General features: G+C 36.4%; 1 protein-coding gene across 2 annotated transcripts in view; it reads right to left on the bottom strand.

The window, feature by feature from the left end:
- Positions 1 to 7,362, bottom strand: part of rin1b (Ras and Rab interactor 1b) — a 41,136-nt gene extending 33,774 nt beyond the window's left edge. For both annotated transcript variants that reach the window (XM_028474290.1, XM_028474291.1), the window contains exon 1: positions 7,259 to 7,362. In XM_028474290.1, the coding sequence (XP_028330091.1) occupies positions 7,259 to 7,264 (6 nt within the window). In that variant the 5' untranslated portion in view covers positions 7,265 to 7,362. The remainder of the gene's footprint in view (positions 1 to 7,258) is intronic.
- Positions 7,363 to 24,464: the final 17,102 nt, after the last annotated feature.

Below are 24,464 nucleotides of genomic sequence, written 5' to 3'. Positions count from 1 at the left end.
ATGCTGCAAATATTGTTGTGGAGAGAAAACTGAACCCTGAACTAAAAGTTATGACACCTTCAGAGGAAAATGTGCAGAAACTCATGGAAGAGTCGTGACTTACAGACAGAACAAAGTCAAAGGCTGTGTCACATACTGCACTACACACTACAAACGCCATGACTATATACTGTCTACTACTGTATATACTATATGTATGATTAGGATGATGAGCGTTAGGGTTAAAATAAACTTCCAAGTTTCCCAAGAAACGACAAAAACCTGAATCACACTGAGGCTAAATATCTCTGTTGATTCTCCACCTTTACTTTGAAAGTTTTGAAAACATTTTAAGTGAGAAAGTGACCAAGTAGAATATCAACATTTGCTTTTTCCATCCATAAAACTCACTGAAACATGTTTCATGCCGACATTTCTGAGATTTTCAGAGACCCTCGGTTGTGCTTCTGACAAAACTTCAAAACAAGAGCCCTATTTCCAAAAAAATTAAAAAACTAAGACAAGAAGATATGCTTTTATTTTGAAAAGGGGATGTTTGATTTTTAGCTTGAAGCTGGTCCCAGGCCCATTTTACATTCCGCTCACAGTGCATCATGGGACGGTTGAGTATGACTAGTGTGACCACCATGCATACTTAAAAAATGTCCCCATGTATAGTATATATCAGGGTATTTCTCATAAACTCAACCTTTCCACACTATCTAATGTGAACACACTACATATTCATTTTGACGTCAGACTTTGTATGATCGTACATTTGTATGATATTTAGAACAGAGCTAAAGGATTACCAACAAAATTAGAAAGTGAAAGAGTTGAATAGTTTGGTTTAGGCACAAACACATCCTGGTGTGCACGAAGCAAAAACAGGAAAATAAAGCCAAACACAAACATTATTCACAAGTTATCATTAACACAAGTAGGTTTCTTTGATATATTCACAGGAGGAAAAAGTACTGATATAATATCCTACTCAAGTAGAAGTACTGTTACTTGATTTAAATTACACTCAAGTACAAGTAACCCATGCATAAAATACTCAAGTACAAGTAAAAAGTAACTTAATTAAATAGTACTCAAAGTAAAAATTACTAGTTACTTTCACCCCACACGGTTTTTTTTTTGGTAATAAATCGTAAATGTGGTTAAATTGGCAAAAATAAGCATGAAATATGGTGAAAAGAGGTTAAAAGTGACAATAATGGGTCAACTTATGTGACATTAGGTGGAAATGTGGTGGAAAGGGTTTTATAAGTGCTGAAAATGTCTTGAGAGTGGAAAAATTTGGGAGTAATGTAGCAAAAATGCATTTAAAGGAGCAAAAATATGGCAAGAAAAAGTGATGACAATAAGTTAAAATATGATAAGTTTGGTATAGTTGTGGAAAAAGAGTAAAATTAAGCAAAAATGGGCTGAAATTGTTCAGAAAATATTCTTAGTTTCTTGAAGGCATCTGACGACGCCCTCCCAGTGTCTTGCGACCCCAAAAGGGAACACTTAGTTTAAATAATTCACTCAGTGACGGTCGGATGTAGAAATGTAACAAATGACTTCTTTTAAAATGTACTTAAGTACAAGTAAAGTGACTGATTTAGAAATGTCCTCAAAAGTACCCATAAAGACTCAATTACAGTAACGTGAATACTTAATCAATTACGTAATCAATTATGCTAACACTTTACTTGAAGTTTGATACATTACACTATTATTATTATGACATGATACCCATCATTAGCATTAATAAGGTGTCATTAGCATTAATAAGGTGTCATGAAGGCTGTCATTAAGTGTCGTCTGTTACCCTAACCCAGGGCTCTGCGCCTCATGTGGCTCTTTGACTCTTTTGCAATGGCTCCCTATAGCTTTAAAAAAAACAATGAATTGTTATTTCTTACAGAGGATATTGGTGATTATTGACATTAACGTCACAATTATGATAAAATAATTTGTTAACCTAAAAATATCCTTCCTGCCACCTTCTTACTTCACCTCTCATCAACTTTCCTTGCCCATGTTGCGTTGCTAACCTTAAGTTTTAAATCCCTGGTAAGATAACCAAAGTAAAAAAAAGACTATTCTGGTTGAAAATAGAGATTTTATTTGCGTGGGGAAAGATGTATACTGCCAACATGCCAGTTCAATATGTATGCTTGATATGTTGCAAGAAATTAACATTTAGCATGTGTTGAATGACGTGATCATGTGTTATCAAATTCAAGTTACTTTTTGTAGCCCTTCAAATACATTAACTCAAACTTATTCGAGACTATTTTAACTGTATAGAATGTTATACACTGCATTGTCTTCATTGAGAAGGACTTTAATCCAGGTGTGATTAGGCAAAATGCTTCCTTTGAGAGCAAAGGTTGCAGATCCCTGCCCTAACCCCACTAGATCCCTCCACCTAACCCAAAAAATGCCAACATAGCTCCAAAGCTGTTACAATTTAGCTAACGACACATAAAGGCACACCGCGGACTTTTGGACCTAAAGATTTGACCCATATGAGTTATTTTAAATGATTCCTCAGGCCAACATACAGGGCTTGACAGTATCAATGCTCCGAACGGGGCTTCCCTCTTGAAATACCGCCCATGTAAGTTTGGAGAGACGGACGATCTTTGGCCCAAGTCATGTGACCTGGAAAATTCCTGGAGAATATATCACTTTACGGCAGTCACGTGACCAAAGGTTCGGATATACTCGTTGGGCTTTTTAAGGCTTTTGCTAGTATTTTTCCACCTGTTCGACTCCTGGTCATGGCCGAGGCAAGAACAAATTTTAAAACTGTTTCTGAGACTAAAAAGACACCGCCGAGACCCGGCGCCAGACACCTCCCCGCGCACGCCCAAACCCTGGCCGCCGTGCCGACACCCAGAGAAGGGGACCGACAACGGCGGCATGACCAGAGAGGGACTGCCCCTGATGCAGCGAGGAGGGCCGAGCGCCGGGGAGAGGAGGGTGGCACATTACTTCAGGTTGATGGGAAGAATTTGTTATAAAGTGTAATCCTCATATGAACAAAGAGCTACAAAAAAAAAAAAAAAAAAACGTGACAAGTGGCTTTTTTTTGAAGGAGTAAACCCTTGTTCTTGTTTAATGGTAGGACTGCTAAATTTGATTACAATTTCGATTATTACACCCAACGATTAAAAAAATGACATAAGAAAAAAAGCTTGGCACACACATTTTTAATACTAACTTTCAGTTGTTTAATACACACACATGCAAGCTCCTCCCTCCTCCCGCCCCTCTCAAAGCCAAAGTTAGCCTGCAGGCCAACATGAGGACAGTTGTGGCTAGTGGTCTTGAAATGCAGCAAAAACACTAGCAAACAAGTGGCAAGTCAAATTCTCTTCAATGGGAACACTTTGGGTTTGATAATGAAGATCTAGAGCAAAGACACATCACGTGCAACAAGTGTTTTGTTTTGTGCCAAAGTGAATATACTTGATTTCTGTGTTTGGAGGATTTTATTTATGTTTAAAAATGTATTTCATGTTTTCTTGTACAAAAAATAAACAACTTTTTGGTTGAGAAATAATCATTTGGATAATTGTGATTTAAATTATGACTAAAATAATCGTGATTATTATTTTTTCTATAATCGAGCAGCCCTAATTAATGGCAGTGATGTCATGCTTGTGAGTCATGTGACTGCACGCCGTCTGTCCCTGCAGAGGACAGACTCTGAACTCCCTCCGACAGCACCGAGCGTCACGCCTGTGCGCTCAGAGTTCACACTCCGCCTACACACATACGCACACAAATACACACACACGTGCACGAATGGTCCGAACCAAACATGCTGCGCAGCACTCAAGCCTCCCAGACTTCATGATGTAGGTAGGTATGCAAGCAAATCACAAGCAGTCAAATCCTGCACACTCATCATCATCATCATCATCATCAATAACAATCAAAACTAAGAGTTAAATCAGCAAAGTCATAGAAACACCACTGACATTAATATGTGCCGGCTCAAAATTTAACGAGCAAAACAACAGCGAGAAAGTGGGAACATCGCCTGCACTCCCACACAGCCAGGATGGCTCTTCACTTCTAAAGTTATGCAACAATCCGATGGTGGGAGATTACTATTCACTTCACTTTGCCCTGCAACCAAACCACCACTAACCAACCATCACCGACAATCCCAGCAGCTGGACGATTGGGTTCACAAGGTCAGATGGAGAGCACGGAGTCCGTCCAGGAACAACAGCCTGAGCACATCGTCAGCATCCATCACTGAGCTAACAACAAGTAGAAGAAGAAGAAGACACTCCAGTCATCGCACAGACTTCAAACTGACATGTTGTCAGCAGCAGTGGGAGGAAACCAGAGCTCCCAGAGAAAGCCCACACACACACACACACACACACACACGGCAAAATATGCACCATGAGGTTGTTTTTGCATCAAATCCAGCTAAAAAATCCAGCATTGGGAGTTCAGTGTCTCTTGGATTTTTAAAGATTGAATGGAAACGTCTCGTTTACAGGAACCAAAATTCATATCTCAACATTTTTTCTCAAACTGGCGGAGATATAAATCTCGATATTTTTAACTCAAAGTCTGACCAGAAATACAATTCTGGGTTAAATTTGCTGATGCAAAATCTCACACAGACACAGCTGCACGATATGTTCCACTTTTGGCTTTTTCTCCACTAAGGGACAGCACGTGTGAGTGAGTTCTGCAGTGTGACTTGTTCATGAGAAGGTCTGGTTTGGAAGCACTCAGAAATCCATGTAACTGTGCTTTTCATGCTGTTCTGAGAAGTAGTGAACGCAACAACTCCTAAAACTAGTCAAAAGGCAAAAGGTTGAATATTACTGGTTGAAAGTTTGTTTTGATCACCACTGTAAACACCGTTTATTGATGTTTTCGGAAAAGTTTCACGCATTGCATTGTGGGAAGTGGAGTTCTGTCTGCGGGCACTTTCACACCTGTAAGGTCACACTCACTTTTATCTACAAGGTTTTATCAAAAGGTTGTAATTGCCGCTCGAAAGTTAGTTTAATCTACATTGTAAACAGTCTTGTTGATATTGTTGGAAAAGTTTGGCGCATTGCATTGTGGGATATGGAGTCCTGTAGATGGAGCATAGAAATATTTGTACTTCATTCTCAAAGGTGAAGTTTGAGATTCTTGCCGGGGGGGGGGGGGGGGGGAGAGAAAGAAAAAATATCATTAAATATATAGAGCGTCTCCAGATTTGCATCAACCACAATGTGTGCATCATTAACAATAACGTAAAAAATTATTAGTAACAATTGATAATGTTGACTAAATATTTGCATTGTGCCATTTAATGTTGTAAATTCATGATAAAATCAGGCCGGCGACCGTTTTCTGCTTCGCTTTTGCTGCAGTACCATACATCGTCACTTCACTATTTACACTGTGAAAAAGAAGAACCAGCCTAAAGTCTCAAAAGTTTGGGACCATTTTACTAAAAACATTTATTACACACCTGAGGTAGAACTAACACCAGTGACATCAACCTAACAGTAGCTGTTTCTATTACCCTTGGATGGCGCAAAATCTAAATAACGCAAAAAAAAAAAAAAAATCTGGTAATGGAAACATCTGAATTTAAAAAACAAAACACTCAAATATCGCTAAAATGTTTTTAAACTTTCATGAGAAAGGTTTTCATATGTTTAGATAAGGAAATGTATCGCAAAAGCGCAATGAAACACTTTGCGCAATATATGAGTTGCAGAATGTGACATACTTGGTCACATGACCACTTCTCTCTGAGAAAACATGGCATGAAACATGTGTACAGAAGAGAAGACTAAGACATTTCTAAGCATAATACTATAAATTGGGCTGTGGCTATCCGTACGGTTGCCATATCAATATCCAACATCCTATTTAGCCAGTTTAGGTCACGTGATAGGTCAATCATTGGCCAGTTTAGGTTGCGTGACTAAGACAAAACTTTACCTTAAACCTAACTCTAAAAATTGTTGCTATATTGGGTTATAACCTAACCCTAAACCTAATCCTAACCCTAAGACGCTACATACTTGTACTTCTGTAACCATACGTACAGCAACCGTACAAATAGACACGTTCTTAAAATTATTACTAGACGTGAAACAACAAAGGAATGCAGAGGGTTATAAGGAGGTTTTGAGCGTCCATCTTCCTGCAGCAAAGTCTCGCGGGATGAGATTTCACGAGAGGTTCCAAAACAACCTTAAATGTAAAAACACATTAAAAGCGCAATTATACTTGGTTGACATCGAGAAATATTGCTTTGATTTTGCGAAAATCTGTAATGGAAAGTGAACACAGCTAGTAATATGTTAGAATCAAAGCAGCAGAAAATATTGTATTTTTTTTCTGAATTAATTTGGGAAAACTGTAATGAAAACTTTTGCTCCCCTGCCCCCCCGTACACTCTGCAAATGCTAAAACTAAGTCGTATATTAGTCAAAAGATTATGACTAAAAATAAATAAAAATGTGTTGTTGAAATGAACACGTTTTCATAGTTTCCTTTGCAGATTTGGGTTTCCCGCATATATAAAAATGGAAACCCAGTAACAATGAAGTAGCAATGATTTACATTGTGAAGAAGAATTGCGCAACAGAAGAAAAACCAACCTAAAGTCTCAAAGGTTTGGGACCATTTCACTGAAAACGTATACTACACACCTGAGGTAAAACTAACATCTGTGACATCAAACTAACAGTAGCAACATACAACTATTTTATAAAAAAATAAAAAAAATTAAAAGAACTGTAATAAACTGAGTTGCATTTTAGTCAAAAGACTATGACTAAAGCTAAATCCAAATTCATTGTTGAAATGAACACATTTACACACTTTCCTTTGTTACGTTCGCAGATTTGGGTTTCCTGTAAATATAAAAATGCAACCCAGCAACAATGAAGCCTCCCTGTGATTATGGATCTCCGACATTCCCAGTATAAACCCCACACTCCCATTTCAGAGCAGGATGAAGATCATCCACCTGACGTGTTTCTGGGACATTAAACATGATGCAACACATTTTCTGTGCATCTCCAATTAAAGCGTAACCAGGTGCAGCATGACTCAGCATTATCAGCCTGTGTCTGTGACGTGGCTCATTGATCACTAATTAGATATAAGCAGGATTAATGAGGTACTGCATTGTTTACCTCCTATAAAAACGTCCCCGCTGACGTAAAAAAAAAACACTAAACAACGCCAACGTGTAGAAGTTGAGGAGAAATAAAGCGAAGGAACAACAACTCACCGTCATCTGGGCTCTGATGTTCCCGCCACTCCGAGCCTCATGCTGCTGCACACTTTAGTCTGGTTCTTTACTTCTGTCTGAGGCTCTGGAGGGAGACTCAGTCACAGCACACACACACACACACACACACAACCACGGACACTCACGCGCACACACACACACACACACACACGCGCGCCCGCCTCCAGGACTGTGACACCCAGTCAGTCACAGAGGAGATGTTTTCACATGTTTTACTGAGAGAACAACGCGTTTTTACAAAGATGCAGAACAAAAACATGCAATAAATAAATAAATTAAATAATAATAATAATAATAATAATAATAATAATAATAACACGAGAAAAAAAAAAAAAACACAGCAAAAGAATAAATAACATGTATCAAACATAATCTACGCAACGTTTTGTAAACTGATGACAAAACTATAAGGTAAATATTTCTTTATCTGAACATGATGCATATAAATCCAAATGTAACTATAATAAAATAATGTGAAAAAATAGGAAAAAGTGTGTAAAAAATTACAAGAGCAAAATTGGTAAATAAATATCATGTAAATATATATATATATATATATATATATATATATATATATATATATATATATATATTTTAACTTTATCCTATAATGAAAGTTTGTTTAAACTGTAGACTGTAGTTGAAACTATATATATATATATATATATATATATATATATATATATATATATATATATATATATATATATATATACTTACTTCAATATTCTGAAAATAATTCTTCTGTTTAGAATATTTAGAATTTTTTGTTTTACTTGATTCCATAATAAAAGTTTTGTTGAAACTGCAATATTGATTTTATATATATATATATATATATATATATATATATATATATATATATATATATATATATATATATATATAAAACATGGAAAAATAGGAAAAAGTAAAGTAAAAAAAAAAAACAAGAGGAAAATTGGTAATATTTAAACACTTTTCACTTTATCACAAAATATATAAAAAATTATTACAATAAACTGTTTAAATTAAATTACATAAAACCTAGAAATATTTTTGATGGACAAAATAGGAATTTGGAATAATAAATAAACATGCGTTTTTTTAATGTATTATTTTTCCTGTGGGTTGTTTATATTGTCTGTTTAAAATGTTTGTTATAATCCATCAGCTGTGTCTGATGGACCTTTAACACTGTTATTTCTCAGCCTCTGATTAACAGCAGGTGGTGATGTTCATCTATCAGCCGCTAGAGGGAGACACAGGATGGGATTAGAACTGACTGTCTACACTAGGATCCAACATGACTAACACGCCATCCATCCATCATATATTTAATCATGAATCCATCAATCAATCCAATATTCATCCATCCAATAATCATCCATCCTTCATCCATCTATCCAACCGATATTTAACCATCCATCAATCAATCCAATATGAATCCATCCATCCATCCATCCATCCACCTGTCTCACATTTAATCATCTATCTATTCATCCATCCACCTATCATATATTTACCATCTATCCATCCATCATATATTTAATCATCCATCCATCCATCCATCAATTCAATATTCACCCATCCTTATTCATGTTATATTTTGTGATGACCTTTGTTGTTATTTACACAATATAAATAAAGATTGATTGAATAATCATCTTTTCATCCATCCATCTATCAAACCAACCAACATTTAACCATCCATCCATCCATCCAACCAATATCCTTCCATCCATCATATAGTTAATTATCCAACCATCCAATATTCATCCATCCATCATATATTTACCCATCCATCCATTATACACATTCCTCCATCCGTCATATAATTAATTAATCATCCATCCAATATCCTTCCATCCTTCATATATTTAATCATTCATTCATCCATCATTTACTATCTATTCATCCCATCCTCTTGTTCTGTATTGGTTTGTTTTTCCCAGTTTGGCTGATGGTTTCCAGTCTTTGTCTTCATTCAGCTCCTGTGTTAGAGATCCTAATCCTGCTGTAGTTCATGTTCCAAATCTGGCACAATTCATCCACTTTGACATCAGATTACATCCCTAAAACAATGACACACACACACACACACACACAGCTCCAGATGTTGGGAGCTTTGGCAGGAGGGGGATCAGTCTCTGGGTCTGTGCCATCACATGTGATGCCGTCACATGTGATGCCGTCACATGTGATGCCGTCACATGTGATGCCTTCACTACGCGTTTCCAATGCCTGTGTGGAGTGGAACCGTGTGAAATCCTGGCTTTTCTAAAGGGACCACAATGACACTTGTGATAAAATGACGGCTGGCATGAGTGACTGAATGGGTTTCATGTTCTTCTCTATTATTTATGTTTAAAATGACCCTTTCTACTCGGACAATCTGGGATATGAGCATGAAAATTAACAATGAACGACTGTTGCCTGCATTTTTACACCATTACAGACTATGTCAAATCAATGGGATTATTGGATGATGTCAACTATATGATATACAGTACATCTATAAAGTCAACAAAATTATGGTCCATTATTCTATGAATATGTGATGACCACATTCATTGATTTATCTGAATAATATCCACTGTTATCCAGTATGTTTAATATTATTTGCTCCATATATAGTCATTTTAAAGATGTAAATCCCTCGTTTACAATAATAAAATAGGTTAAAAGTGACCAAAAATAGTGGGATGGTGATAAAGTGGGATTAAAAAAATATTATAAATGGGTCAAGAGAGAGGTCAAAAACAGACATAAAAAGTGTAAATGTGGTTAAATTGGCAAATATAGGAATGGGATATGGTGAAAAGAGGTTAAAAGACAATAATGGGTCAATATTTGCATCGTTAGGTGGAAAAAGTGATGGAAAGGGTTTAAAAGTGCTGGAAATGGACAGAAAAGGCATTGAAATGTGATGGATTAGGGGCAAAAATGGGAACAATATTGTAGCAAAAATGCAAAAAAAAAAAAAGATTAATTTGGTGAAGTTACAAAAAAAAGGGTAAAAATAAGAAAAAATGGTCTCAAATTGTTGACAAAAAAATTCTTAGCTCCTTGAAGGCATAACAATTAGTTCAAACTGGCGAATAATGGGCATGACAAATCGTGAATGTGGTTAAATTAGCAAAAAAAAAAAAAAAAGAAAAAGAAAAAAGCATGAGATATGTTGAAAATTAGATGGGAAAAGTCGTGGAAAGGGTTTATGAGTTCCCAAAAATGTCTTGAAAGTGGAAAAAATGTGCAGAAAATTGATGAAGAAATGTCAGAAATAGAAGTAATGTAGCAGAAATGCATTAAAAGGAGCAAAAATATGGCAAGAAAAGGTGATGGAAATAGGTTAAAATATGGCAAGTTTAATGTAGTTGCAGAAAAAATTGTAAAAATAAGGAAAAGTGGGCTCAAATTGGTCAAAAAGTATTCTTAGTTTCTTGAAGACATTTGGCCACCCCTCCCAGTGTCTCACGACCTCAAACGGGTTCCTGACCCCAAGGTTGAGAAACCCCGAAGTAAAGAATAATAAAATAAAAAAAAAAAAAAACAAAAAAAACAAAAAAACAATGGTAATACAGAATATATACAAAAATAATTTAAATACGGGCTCGTTTACAAATGCTTCTGTTCAATAACATGTTAATATAGTCCTGATGGTTTGAGTATTGTTGGCTGATTTCTGAGAAGTTCTGGTCACACACACACACACACACACACACACACACACACACACACACACACACACACACACACACACACACACACACACACACACACACACACACACACACACACACACACACACGCCTGAGTGTGTGAACGAAGTGGAAGTGATGTGTTCGTAGTCATCCCTGAGTCAGCCCGAGGAGAAACATGCAGAGATGCTGTGTGTGTGTGTGTGTGTGTGTGTGTGTGTGTGTGTGTGTGTGTGTGTGTGTGTGTGTGTGAGTGTGTGTGTGCGTGTGTGTGTGCGTGTGTGTGTGCGTGTGTGTGTGCATGCGTCATGGGGGTTTCACTCGTGTCAGATAACCATGTGTGGGATCAAAACCATATACAGATTAAGTCAAATGAATCAATGCTGGTCAATAAGTGAACTGAGGTTAAAAGGATCTTCCACCATCTAAAACCTTTGTCTAATGTACTTATTAGAAGACCTAACAAAACACATATTAGTTTTATTAACTTTAAAAAATGGGACTACTTTACAGTTTCTGCAGAGCCTGTGTTCATTCATCTTGAAATCACGACATGTAAACATGTGACATGTAAACGTCCCATTGTTTTCCATTGGAGTGAAACATCCAGCCATCGTCTTTGATCATTTAGCAGCTTTTTAAGTCAAAATGACAATGTGTGCTGCTTTTGTTTGCTCTAAATCAGGGGTGTCAAACACATTTTTGTTCAAGGGCCACATACAACCCAGTTTGACCTCAAGGCGGGACCGACCAAAAAAATCCATGTTTTTGTGAAGAAGAAAAAAAGCACAAATTCAAACAAAATCCAGAATCTTAAGCAATTGGTGAAAATCCCTTGACTTTACAACACATTTTTGCGAAATTTATAGTGTAATTTGACAGAATTCTGTGGGATAATTTGTCAGAATTTTCCATCTTTTGAAAAATAATGCAATTTAATTTCACTGTAAATAATGTATTACAGCAACACGCATCATATTTTATCTTCGACTTATATGGTAATTTACAAAATGTCCTGTTGTTGCTGTAATTTCTACTTTGAACAACGTCTTACTAGATGATCTGGTGGGCCTAGAGTTTGACATATGTGCTCTAAATAATCAGGAAAAGTTAAAGTTGATCTAGCTCTCCTTTGTTTACCGAAGGAGGATTAAAACAGTTGTGACCCAAAAAATACCTGTGACCACTGGGGGGCGACAGTTCCAACTCTGCGGTTTAATAAAATGAATCAGAGAAGAAGAGCTCACCTAAGGGGCCTTTACTCCCCCTTAAACAGTGCGCTGGCATGTTGGGTGAAGTTAGTGCGTAAATCGTACTGTTTTTATCCTCTTTCGGTAAACAAAGGAGAGTTACATCATCATCTTTAACTTTTCCTGATTATTTAGAGCAACCGAAAGCAGCACAAGTTGGCATTTTGACTGAAAAAGCTGCCAAATGATCTAAAAATCAGGCTGAATGTTTCACTCCAATAGAAAACAATGGGATGTTTACAGGCAGTGGGGCCGTGTGACATCATCAATCACGTGATTTCAAGATGGCGGAAGACAGGCTCTAACTTTAAAAGTTAACAAAAACCAATATGGTGATAAATGATGCAATTTGTTATGCATAGATCTTCTAATAAGTACATTTCAAAGATTTTAGGCCATTTAAATCACAACATGTTACGTGAGCGCTGATTGGCTTAAATCTCCAAAATGGCCACGCCCACATATAGAATAATATTTTGTGTGTTTGAGGCCAAAAGTTGACATTTCTAACATAAATGATAGAGTTTAGACTGATGATCTAAAGCAGGGGTTCTCATCTGGTCTTTACCGAGGACCCACATTTTTCCACGGTCATTAAATCACAACCCATTTAATCAACCAATTAAATTTAGTTTTTCAAAAATAGCTGTTGAAAACATGTATATATATAATATTTTTAAAAACATAATCCATATATTATTCTTTGTAACATGGATTTTACAGCATGCTTGTCAAAAGAAAAGGTTCTTTTAAAATAAAAGACAAGTCCAACATGAGAGACATTAAGTATTTGTTCATTTTTGACCAGCTGTCCATGACCCACCCAGTACAGGTCTGCGACCCACCAGTTGAGAATTGCTGGGCCCTACAAAGCTAGAAACAGTCATTTACTTATCTATTTTTTGTAACTTTATACTTTACCAGCTTTATTCTGTGAGTACAGGACAGTAATGGTCTGCTGATTATTTAAAATGTCTAACACTAATTTTTTTTTTTTTTTTATCAATTCGAGCCTTATTTTAACATTTTGACTGATTACTTTAAAAAGATGCAACATAAAGCCTTTAAATCCTCTGACAGTGAACTATAACAGCCTACAGGGATCTATACAAACCCAGCCAGTATTACATTTCCCATAATACTGATTGTTGACCTCTTAAACAATAAATGGTCTCATTCGGCTGCACAGAACATTGTTTGGCTGGTGAAACTTCATGCCAGATTAGATTTTAATCCAATTTCACCAGCAGTTTAACTCAATTTTCCAAATAAGAGGTCATGTTATATTGATATGTCATGGGGGAGGTGGAGGTTTGTATTTCTATTAGAAGTTCTGAAGGAGGATTAGTCACAGAACTCAGGAGGAGAAAATGGAAATGAAGTTTGTAAAGTAACAAATCGCTGCAAACTATCATTATTAGTCAAATGTTTTGTTGTCCTTTGGCGACGGGACGTGCCTGAGCGTCCCAGATCAGTCTACCCAAACACAAGCTTTGCTAACGGCAGCATCTGTTCGCCTCACGTCGACTGACGTCTTCTCGTCTCCTGCAGCTGCCGTTTTTCATCGACACGAGACACAGTCACTAGATGTGAATTACAAAGAGCTCGTACGACCAAGGGTAAAGAATGGAAAGGCAAAGCACCCTCAAACTCAATTCAAGAATATATCATCTATGTAAAGCCTCCACTTTATTCCTGGGGTCACTACTTCCTCTAAATGGGTGCTACTTCCTGTGTCAGTAGCAAATAAATGCATAAACATATACCGAGGCTGTTATTCCAGCAAGTTCATTTTGAATAATATTTTAAGGTGTCATTTAGTCATGAATTTACTTTGATCTACTGACATGTTCAGACTGTCCACGGCCAGTCTTCCTCAGAGGCATCTGCTGCCCATCACTTTGATGTTTCTTTGACTTCTGCGTAATTATTCCAGCAAGTTAATTTTCATTTCAACAGTCGAAACATGTCAAGAGATCAAAGTCAATTTCCTGAAAAACTGTTGTCTGAATAAACGAAACCTTAACGTTATACAAACACCAACGTCCCTTTTATAGCCCTTCACAATAAGACTCACACATATAGCTGTATAGTTTACTTGTAGCCAATGCGTCATTTCAACTCCTTTCTATCAACATGCCCAATAAATATTTAATAAATAATAGTATGACCAATAAATGTTTTATAAATGCCCCTTATTTTGATATTCATTTTATGTATTCCATCAAAACACCAAGGCAAAATTCCCTGCCTGTGAAAATATACATGACAATAAAAACAATTCTGATAGTTTTACACAGTTAATTGATTATGAAACTCAGTCTTTTCATGTTATTAGAATTTACAGACAAATCACTGCTACTTCTGATAATACGCCAGAGGTTGGATCTGTAATTACATATAATTTGGGATAAGATAAAGTAAGGAAAGTCCAAATAAACTATAAGCTAAAACAAGCTAAGTTCAGATAAGCTCAGCTAAAACGAGCTAAGCTAAGTAAGCTATGCCAGTGGTTCCCAAACTTAAAAAAAAATGCATTAACACAAACAAAATGGGTTGTTAAAGTAACTATATTAAAAAAACTAAATATTTTCATCTAAAAAAAAAACATAAAACATTTTAGAATATAGAAAAAGAAAATGCAGTTCTTTCTCCTACCCCACCCCCGTCATGATATCATGATATCACGCCCCCCCCCCCCAGTTTGGGATCCACTGAGCTAAGCTAAATAATAATCAGATAAGCTAATAAAAGCTAAGCTAAAGTAAGCTAACGTAGGATGAGGTAGGCTAACTTAAAATTTTGTTCAAATGTTCAGCAAGGTCGTTCTTTTGCCTGTTTTGCCCCCTGTTATGATGTCACACACCCACCAGTTTGGGAACCACTGAGCTAAACTAAAATATAGTCAGATAAGTTAATAAAAGCTTAGCTAAAATAAGCTAGCATGATAAGGTAGGCTAACTTAAATTTTGTTCTTTATTGATTTGTTCAAATATTTAGCAAGGCCGTTCTTTTGCCTGTTTCGCCCCCTGTCATGATGTCACGTCCCCTCAGTTTGGGAACCACTGAGCTAAGCTAAAATATAATCAGATACGCTAATAAAAGCTAAGCTAAAGACGATAACGTAGGATATGGTTGGTTAACTTAAATATTCTTCTTTATTCTTTTGTTTTGTTTTTTGTTTTTCTCAATTGATAAATTATTATTTGAAAACATGCTTTAAAAAGCTCAAATATGATAAGTTAAGAGAACATATAGTGTATTTGTTTGGTCAAACAGCTGAAAGTGTAATTTTTTGGGCGTAAAAAACGTATTTATTATGGAAGAAAGGAGGAATTAATTGAAACTTATAGCACATGCTCTTTTTAAAACATCACTGACTTCTTTTGTCATTTCCATAACTAATTTGACCACTAGGGGCAGCATTCCACACAAATGGAGCCTTTTTGCTGGTTTAATGAGATGGATATGAACGATAAATAGATAAATACTTTAAACTGATATTAGATACATTACATAAGGCCTGGGTGCACTGGTCAGGTCATGTAGCAGCAGACAGAGGAAGTGATGGAGGGATGTGATGGATGTGTGGAGGCGAGCAGAACACGGCCTCCTCTCGACTTGAGAGGGAAAGACGCGAAACGATGGAGGTGTAAAGCGAGCGATGACAGGCGTGACGATAACACCTCTGGCTGACTAATTCCTCCTCCGCCATTGGCAGATTAATGTGTTCCAGGATGAGAGAGGACTGGGTGATTGGCAGATGTGTGTGTGCTGAGGAGGAAATGAAGGAGAACGAACAACCAAAACACTCAGAAAAGAGCTTTTATGGATACTTATAGGGTATTATATCACTGTAATTAACAAAATTGCCTCCAATTTAACAAAATAAACGGTGCAATCACTAAACGGCTGCTTTGCATTAACTTCTGTGACTAAAAGATGCATCTAAACCCAATCTGCATACAATTTAACTGGCTTTGCATACAGTTATAGTGAGTGAGTGGCTGGTTAGTCTTAGCTTTATTCTGTTTAAACTCCTTAAATAAGCCATAAGTATTAATATGTTAAAAAAATAAATAAGTTACCATAGTTATCTCAATATTGTGTTGATTTATAACACAATAAGGGTCATTCCATGTCATTTCACAAATGGCCTACGCACTATGGCCTCAAAATTATGTTACTAGTGACAAACTAATAAACGATTATAAGACACACAATGGCCTCATGTAAAGGATTTTCAATATTCACAATAGTGATGAAATAACCTAAAGTTGGGGTACAAAAATAAAATTTAAGACGTTGCATCAAGAAAAATGGTTTTATATCCTAAAAAGAGAGTAATCTTTACACAATAAATTAAAACAAAGATCAGATTTTTAGTTATGGACCAATGAAAATAGTAAAATAAAAGGATTGTTTTTCATAAATGTGACTAATCATTATTGATGTGAACAGTCTATGTACATCGCTCAAAGCTGATCAAATTACAGGGAGGCATATGCTAATTTGTTTACTGAAGACCCAAACATGCTCCAGACCCAAACACTGAATAACTTTTTTCCAATTTTGAGTGGCTGGCATGTTCACCAGATAAGATTTATGGAATATATTTTTCATATATTCTGAGAGAGTAGGTGTAGCTATATTACGATACCAAATGTCAGTTTCCTATGTGGTGTAGTTCCTGAGATATTGGAAACAAAAAATAAAGACCCATGAAAATCGACACATACCCCCTTCACTAAATTGGCCGTATCTCAAAATGTTTTCATCCAATCACATAAAAAATGTGCAGTGTGACGAATGTGAAAGTGTTCAAATGCGTCGTTATTAGGGATGTAACGATTAATCGTAAGGCAGTTAAAAATCGATTTATAGGTATCACGATTGACATTGAAAATTGAATCGCAGTACTTTAAAAAAAAAAAAAAAAAAAAATATATATATATGTATATATATATATATATATTTATCCCTTCTCTTGTCCAGCAATGTACGCGGCGGGCAGAATCTGCTACTACTTCCTTTCTGGCCGCCTACTCTTAAACATGTTCATAAATGATTCCTTACCCCTTTAGCACCAAAGGAATATTACCTGAATATCTCTAAAAGTCACGTTTTTCTATTAGCTCTGTCTGCTAGCATAGCATCTCTTCTTCACTGCAAGAATCTGTATGCCAACCGACCACTGGGTTACCAGCAGCCTCTGCTGGTCCAAACAAATATCTGACGTAAATCAGTTCAATGACTGTTTTTTTTTTTTTTTTAAGTCCAATTGTTAAGGCACAAAATACATTTTCAGTTGCACTTTTAAAAAGAAAAATAACTATTATGCAGTTTTGCATTGTTTACTATAGAACCAGAATTTAAATTAGTAGGCTTCTTCATTTGTATTACTCCTTTATTTATTTCATTCAAGATTTATTTTTAGTTAAATTGCTTTGTTTTGAATAGTTATCAAGGGATTCTTTTGACAGTATAGTACAGTATTTTCTAGTTTTTTCCCCCAAAAAATAAAGGAATATTTTTCAGTCATTTATGTACAGTCCCATTTTGTAAAATAAATCGTGAGAGAATCGTATCGTGAACCCAGTATCGTGAATCGAGTTGAGTGAATCGTTACATCCCTAGTCGTTATCATTAAAATAATTTAGATTATACATCATGGGCCAAATAAAGGTTCTCAACTCATGGGCCACCGACCTATTTTAGGTTTATACTTGCAAAAAAGGATCTTAAGTTCTTTATTATGAACTGAATTGTAACAATGCAATGTCATTTTGTCCATTGTGTAAGTACGTACCCTTCGTTTTGACATTTTGATTTGGTTCAATTTAAATAAATTAGAAGGGAAAAAACTTGCTGAATAAGTCTTTTCACACTCTCGGAAATCTCGTTCTTGTCCAGATCTCACTCGTAAGGTCAAAGGTCAAGAGGTGTAAACTCAAAAAACATTGGAAACACTAACACTTGTCGCTCTGAGAAACGAATCTGTGCACTGAATCAGAACACACTAATGCCTTGTCTGCATTCACCCAAATCTTTTGAGTTCTCTCTGAAACAATCTTTTAAATAGTGATACAAGCACCAAACCCAGTAAAAATACTCTTTTGAAAAAGTATGCGGGCCACTTGAAATTCAAGATGGCCGCTCTTTTTCCAAGAAAGCCCCCATTGGAAATAGGTTATTTTACACATAATCTCACCACTTTCATTAATTTGGTTGATCTTGGTGTCTAAAAGTAGGTTTTTGAGTATGAGAAAGCTGAAAATGCAACTCTTATGGAGCTTCTTTCCACCATTTCCAGCAAAAGATGAAGAAAACTATAGATTGACCAGGACATACGCTTCAAAATATTTTATACGATCCTTGTTTAAATGTACAACTGAAATGTTCAGTTCTTACACATTTCTGGGACCTTGATTGTTAAAATGCTGCATAGAATAAAAAGCAACGTCTGTTCTCTTGTATTGTTGGAGTATGTTTTTATTTTGGGGAGCACATCTAACATGGCATATTCTTCAAAAGTCATTGAGTTCGTGGTGGCAGGGTGTTCACCAGAGCTGAACCAGAAATTATGATTGCATCAGCCTTTGGTTTCATGTCAGAATCATTTATATTGATCAAGTACTGTATGTGCAGATTTATTGCAAAACATACAATTTTGGTACTGCACATCGCAGGCATCATGAAAATGGGCGGCCATCTTGAGTTTCAAGTGACCCGTGTAGTTTTTGAAAAGAGTAAGGTCTACTCTAAGGTGTATCTGTGCCAGTTTTGGTGCTTGTATCACAATTTGAAAGATTCCTCTGCAATGTAATGTTATCTGTTCCAATAATCAATAACTACATATTTCAGACGACCTCATTTAAACTCCAGGCGACCCGACATATAGTCCGGACCCCAAGGTTGAAAAACTTGAAAAATGTTTCTCCTCGTTGATAACTGGTGTGAATCTGTTTCCGTTTTTGAGCAGCACTTGGCAGATTAACAGTAGCTACCGGCAAAGCTTTCTCTCCCTGATTGTTATTGACTTTGTACCTCTTTGCTTTACAGATTGTTCGTCTGCCAGCTCAGGACCAACACATAAAAGATGCCTTTATAGGGATAGAGAAAGAGAGAAAGAGCAGTAAATGGCTGAGAGGATGCAGATGGTCTGTATTTTAGAGTCAAAAGGAGGAGAGAGAACATAACGCCATTTGTAAAGCTTAAATCATTTATTTGTGGGCAGCACAGAAACACACACACACCTTTCGCTCACCTGCAGGTGTGTGTGTGTGAGACTCAAGCTCAACATCAGGACACACGCACACACACACACACTGAACTAAAGCTGGGAGTCTTTGGGGAGAGAACAGAAGCATATGCATATATTTGGACATGTAATGAGGGCACAGCCCACCAATTAGACAAGTGTGTGTGTGTGTGTGTGTGTGTGTGTGTGTGTGTGTGTGTGTGTGTACCACTCGTCCCAGTGGGGGACAGAGACGGAACCCAGTGGAGGGAACCGGCCCCATTCAGAGGTTGGTAATCCAATTCAAAAAGCTGTCCTTCAGTGTGTGTGTGTGTGTGCAATTCTTTAACATGAATGCAAAGCAGGGGAGGGGTCCGATTACTGCCCACTACTCTCTCTACTTGTAACCGCTCATTTGTCTTTTTAAATCCCAGAGTCCTGTTCTTAATGTCTGTGTGTGTGTGTGTGTGTGTGTGTGTGTGTGTGTGTCGACCCCCTCACCCCCCCCCCCGTTCAATAACCCAATATTCATCTCTTATGTTTCTCACACCTCAAAGGTTTCACAGACAGAGAAACCAGCATCGACTTCAAAGAACTCACAGGTTTGAGAAAATCTCATTAGAATTCTGTTCTCCTCAGAAGTAAAATGGCACCACACTTAAGTTCAGGTTTTCTCCAAAACACGTGAATCTAAAACCATCAAAGAGTTTTTACTGCAACAGAAATGTGTTGGTAAGTCACTTTTTGGGAGCAAACACAAGAAATCACAGTGAGAATGAACATCTGTGGATTTTGCGGTGGGAGCATTGCCCATTACATCCCAAATTCACTCAACCCCCCCCCGGCAAGAATCTCAAACTTTGCCTATGAGAATGAGGTACAAACACTTCCATCGAAAGGACTCCACACCCCACAATGCAATGCACCAGCTTTTTCCAACAATCAATTCGAGAGTGTTTGCAGTGGAGATCAAACACACTTTAGAACGACAATTTCAACCTTTTACATTATTTTTTTTCAAGCAAATTATCTTTAATTTATTGATCTATAAGGGCCGACTCTATGGTTGTATTGTAAATGTTACGCTAACGTACTATACACTACAAATTCAATCACCATATACTATCTATCTATTATATACTAGTATGATTAGGATGATGAGCGTTCCCACTAAATCATATTTCCAAATTTCCCAAGATGCATTTGGAATCAACAACAACAAAAACCTGAATCACACAGAGGCTAAATATCTCTGTTGATTCTCCACCTTTACTTTGAAAGTTCTGAATACATTTTAAGTGAGAAAGTGACCAAGTAGAATATCAACATGTGCTCATTTCATCCATTAAACTCACGTAGACACAATTCATTCCGACATTTCTGAGATTTTCAGAGACCTTCCATTGTGCTACTGACAAAACTTCCGGTTAATTTCAAAACAAGAGCCCTATTTACAAAAGTGTTATAAAACTAATGGAAGACAATAAGAGATGCTTTTATTTTGAAAAGGGGATGTTTGACTTTTAGCTTGAGGCTGGTCCGAGGACCATTTTATATTCTGCTAGCAATGCATCATGGGATGGTTGAGTATGACTAGTGTACTTAAAAAATGTCCTGATATAGTATACTGCACATCCAGGTATTTCTGGCATACTAATGCTTTCGATTGTGAACACACTACATACTCATTTTCAAACTTAATATAAGTAGTACGTTAGTATGACATTTTGAATGCAGCCAGTCTTTAGCTTGTAAAAATAAATACATTTTGAGTTAACTTCTTTTATTATAACTTATGCACTTCAAAATTAGCCAGATTTAGTGTTGTTACTAAACAATAAACCTTTGTAGCTCCAATTCGGGAATTATGGAATTCAGTTTAAAACATGCCTTTTCCCCCTCACCTATCCTTCTGTTGTTACCCCATTTTTTCATCTAAATACATATGTGATTGTCTTTTTCTTCTTGGGTGGGATAAAATACGAGGTCTCCAGCAGCTCCTCCCCTTTTCATTGATCAAAAATCCCTCCAGAGCCGATAATATTAAGGAACATCTCACAAATTTTAAAGTATTCATACAGAAGTTAAACAAAATAAGAAAAATGACTGTTTGAAGACTCTTGATACATGATTTTACAGACTTTTAAGAATGTTTTCAAATTTGATCTAATTGTTTCCTAATTTTGACTTTAAGAAAAGATTTGATTTATAGCTTTTATACATTTTTTAATCCATAATTCTATCTTTGTGTTTGTGGGTTTTCTATCATTTTGATGTTGTTCTCCATGGGGGAGGTAAGCATGATTGTTTTGGAAATTTCAGAGGATGAGTATTAATCTGTTTTTATAAGCCTAAATCTATCATATAATATTCAGATATACATCAGTGTCACTTGATTAAGTGTAATTAATGGAAGATTTTTTTCCAACAGTAAACCAAAGTGAAACAATGAACTTACTTATAATGGAGCAGGAGCAGGTTTGTGCTGCAGGATGAATCTCCCCCTCCCTCTCTGACTGCTGATTAGTCTCAGGTGTTCAGCTGAGAGAGGGCGGGGCACCAGCTTCTTCTTCTACTTCTTCTTTTTAGAGTTTATTGGCAGTTTGCATTTAACAATAGGTGCATTACCGCCATCCATTGGATCCGAAACTGACCGGGAATCTGATAGACCTTCAACATTTGTATTTTCTCAGACCGAAAAACAAAAAAAACAACAACAAAAAACATAAAAACCATCTATTCAACTATTACCACAGACCGGTGTGTTCCTCAGTCTATGAATGAGATCAGCCACTCACAAATAGGGGTGCCAGCTAGAGGAGAACTGCATTTAAAAAACAAATACACGCAAAAAGTCTTTGATATATAATTTCTCTTTGGTTTCATTCTTATTTAATTTTTTTTACATTCATCAATAAACCAATGAGGTATAGATTAGATCAGATGTTTTTTACATTTGCTAATTTATTTACTTAGAAATGGCTGTGTCACACCTGTAAGCACACACTCACCCCCTCTGTTCACTTCTGTTTTCATAATGTCTGAGTGGTGGTTTGTTCTCCCTCTGACACTCTCACTACTTACAGTATCTCACTACACTCGCATAGCAGTTTTCACCCTTACATTCCCCTTTTCTGTTACCCTCCCTAACTCCCTTTCCCTTGTATTTCCCCCCTTCACTCGGGTATAGCACAGCCCTCTTTTTTATTATGTTTTTTCTTCCTAATAAAGCCTGGCTTACTCTTCCCAAGGGAGGGCTGGAGATGGTCACAATTGAGCAAAAGAATAAAAGTATTACTACTTCATTTTGTTGCAAGAACAAAACATGCCATGGATAACATACACAGAAAATGGTTTTTCTTCTTTGTTTTTCTCTTCAAAACTCTCTTTATTACACATTTTTGTCACTTTAATAAAATAAAATACAATTTGGGATAAGACAAAGTTTTTCTTCTTTCATTTTGGAAAAATAATTTTACACAGGAACTCAAAACAGAGGAATAAAAGATTTCCCCTCAAAGACAAAAAGTTGATAATATAGTTAAGACTATGGAAAAACTACTATATTATGTATTCCTGAAATATTTCTATCATGTAAATAAGTTAAAATGCATTTGTGGCGTCTCTATAAATAAATATAAATAAATAGTTTCTCTTTCTGACTGTTTTTTTTTTTTATCAGAGATAAACTGCCACACGTTGGTGTTCATCCAGACGTTGTTTTTACTGAGCCGAGTTCAGGAAAGTGAGAAGAAGAAAGAGAAGTCGAGTGTTGTGAATGATTTATGGAAGGATGCGATGGACCGTTGCATTATTGAAACAATCTGAGAGATGAAGTGAGAGTACTGTCCTCATCTCAACTCTTTCTCCTTACCTCCGTCTCACCTGGAACACATGGAGGTGTCGTGATAAAAAAAAAAGGTGATGTATTCAGTGTGAGCTCAGCGTTCTAAAATCATTACTTTGAAAATGACTTTCTGAGCCTCAGCAGCAGCAGCAGCAGCAGCAGCAGCAGCAGAAGAAGAAGAAGAAGAACTCATCTCACTGAAACAGAGACGCCGTTATTTGCTTTGTGCGCTCAGGGAAACTGAAGATACTCCTGAGTGACACAAAGGCTTCAACACACACTGACACATCTAGACCAAAAAATACGAGATGGACCTGTTTTCTATTTCATTCATTGGTTAAAAACAACAGCAACAACAACAACAACAACAACAAACAGCTATTGTTTTATTTTGAGAGGGATTCATTTTTGTTTAACCTTAAAAAATATACATTATCAAGTATTTTTTTGTGTTAAAAAAAAAAAAAAAAGCTAACTAAAAAGGACCCCACCAGGGTTAGAACCATAGACTGTAAAAAGAATGGACGGGACAAACTGCCCGGGGAAGTGAAGCTTTTATTTTTAGAGCTTCCCCTGCTGACTGGCTGCAGTATAGGTCCTAAACCCCGCCTCCTCAATGATAACAGATGGGATGGGGGTCAAACTGTGAAGATAAAATACTCTAAACTCTGCTGTTATCATTAGTTATTATCACCCTACATTGTGTTCAAGTGCTAATTTTTCTGTGAAGTTTGTATTAAATAAGTTTTTTTTGAGGTTGAAAAAATGGGATTTGACAATGATTGGGCAGTACATAAAATGGGCGGGGCGTGCTACTAGGACCCTACTGCGCACACTCTGGCTCCAACTAACGTCAAATTTGCAAGATGGCAACTCCCTAAGTGCCGTATTTTGGCTTCAAAAACGTTGAGTGGGAACAGCTACAGTGCACGCCCACTGGTCGGGACCCATTCAGTGTGTTGCACACATTAGTTCTAAATGAAGTTTTAATTAAGTTCTAAATTAAGTATCTTTGCAATTATAATAGTTGACGGCTGTGATATTGTTCCATGATGCGGTTTTTTGGTAATTTCACTCCATTTGCATTCAAAGTTGTTACAGTTACAGATACAGTTAGATACCATTTACTTGATCTCGCAAGTAAAAAATAAAATGAAATAAATTGTAT

This window comes from Gouania willdenowi, chromosome 18 (genome assembly GCF_900634775.1).
Source record: "Gouania willdenowi chromosome 18, fGouWil2.1, whole genome shotgun sequence".
In the NCBI taxonomy this organism is placed as follows: domain Eukaryota; kingdom Metazoa; phylum Chordata; class Actinopteri; order Blenniiformes; family Gobiesocidae; genus Gouania; species Gouania willdenowi.
Note: the sequence above shows the minus strand (reverse complement) of the source record. Positions and strands in the feature narration are given on the sequence as shown.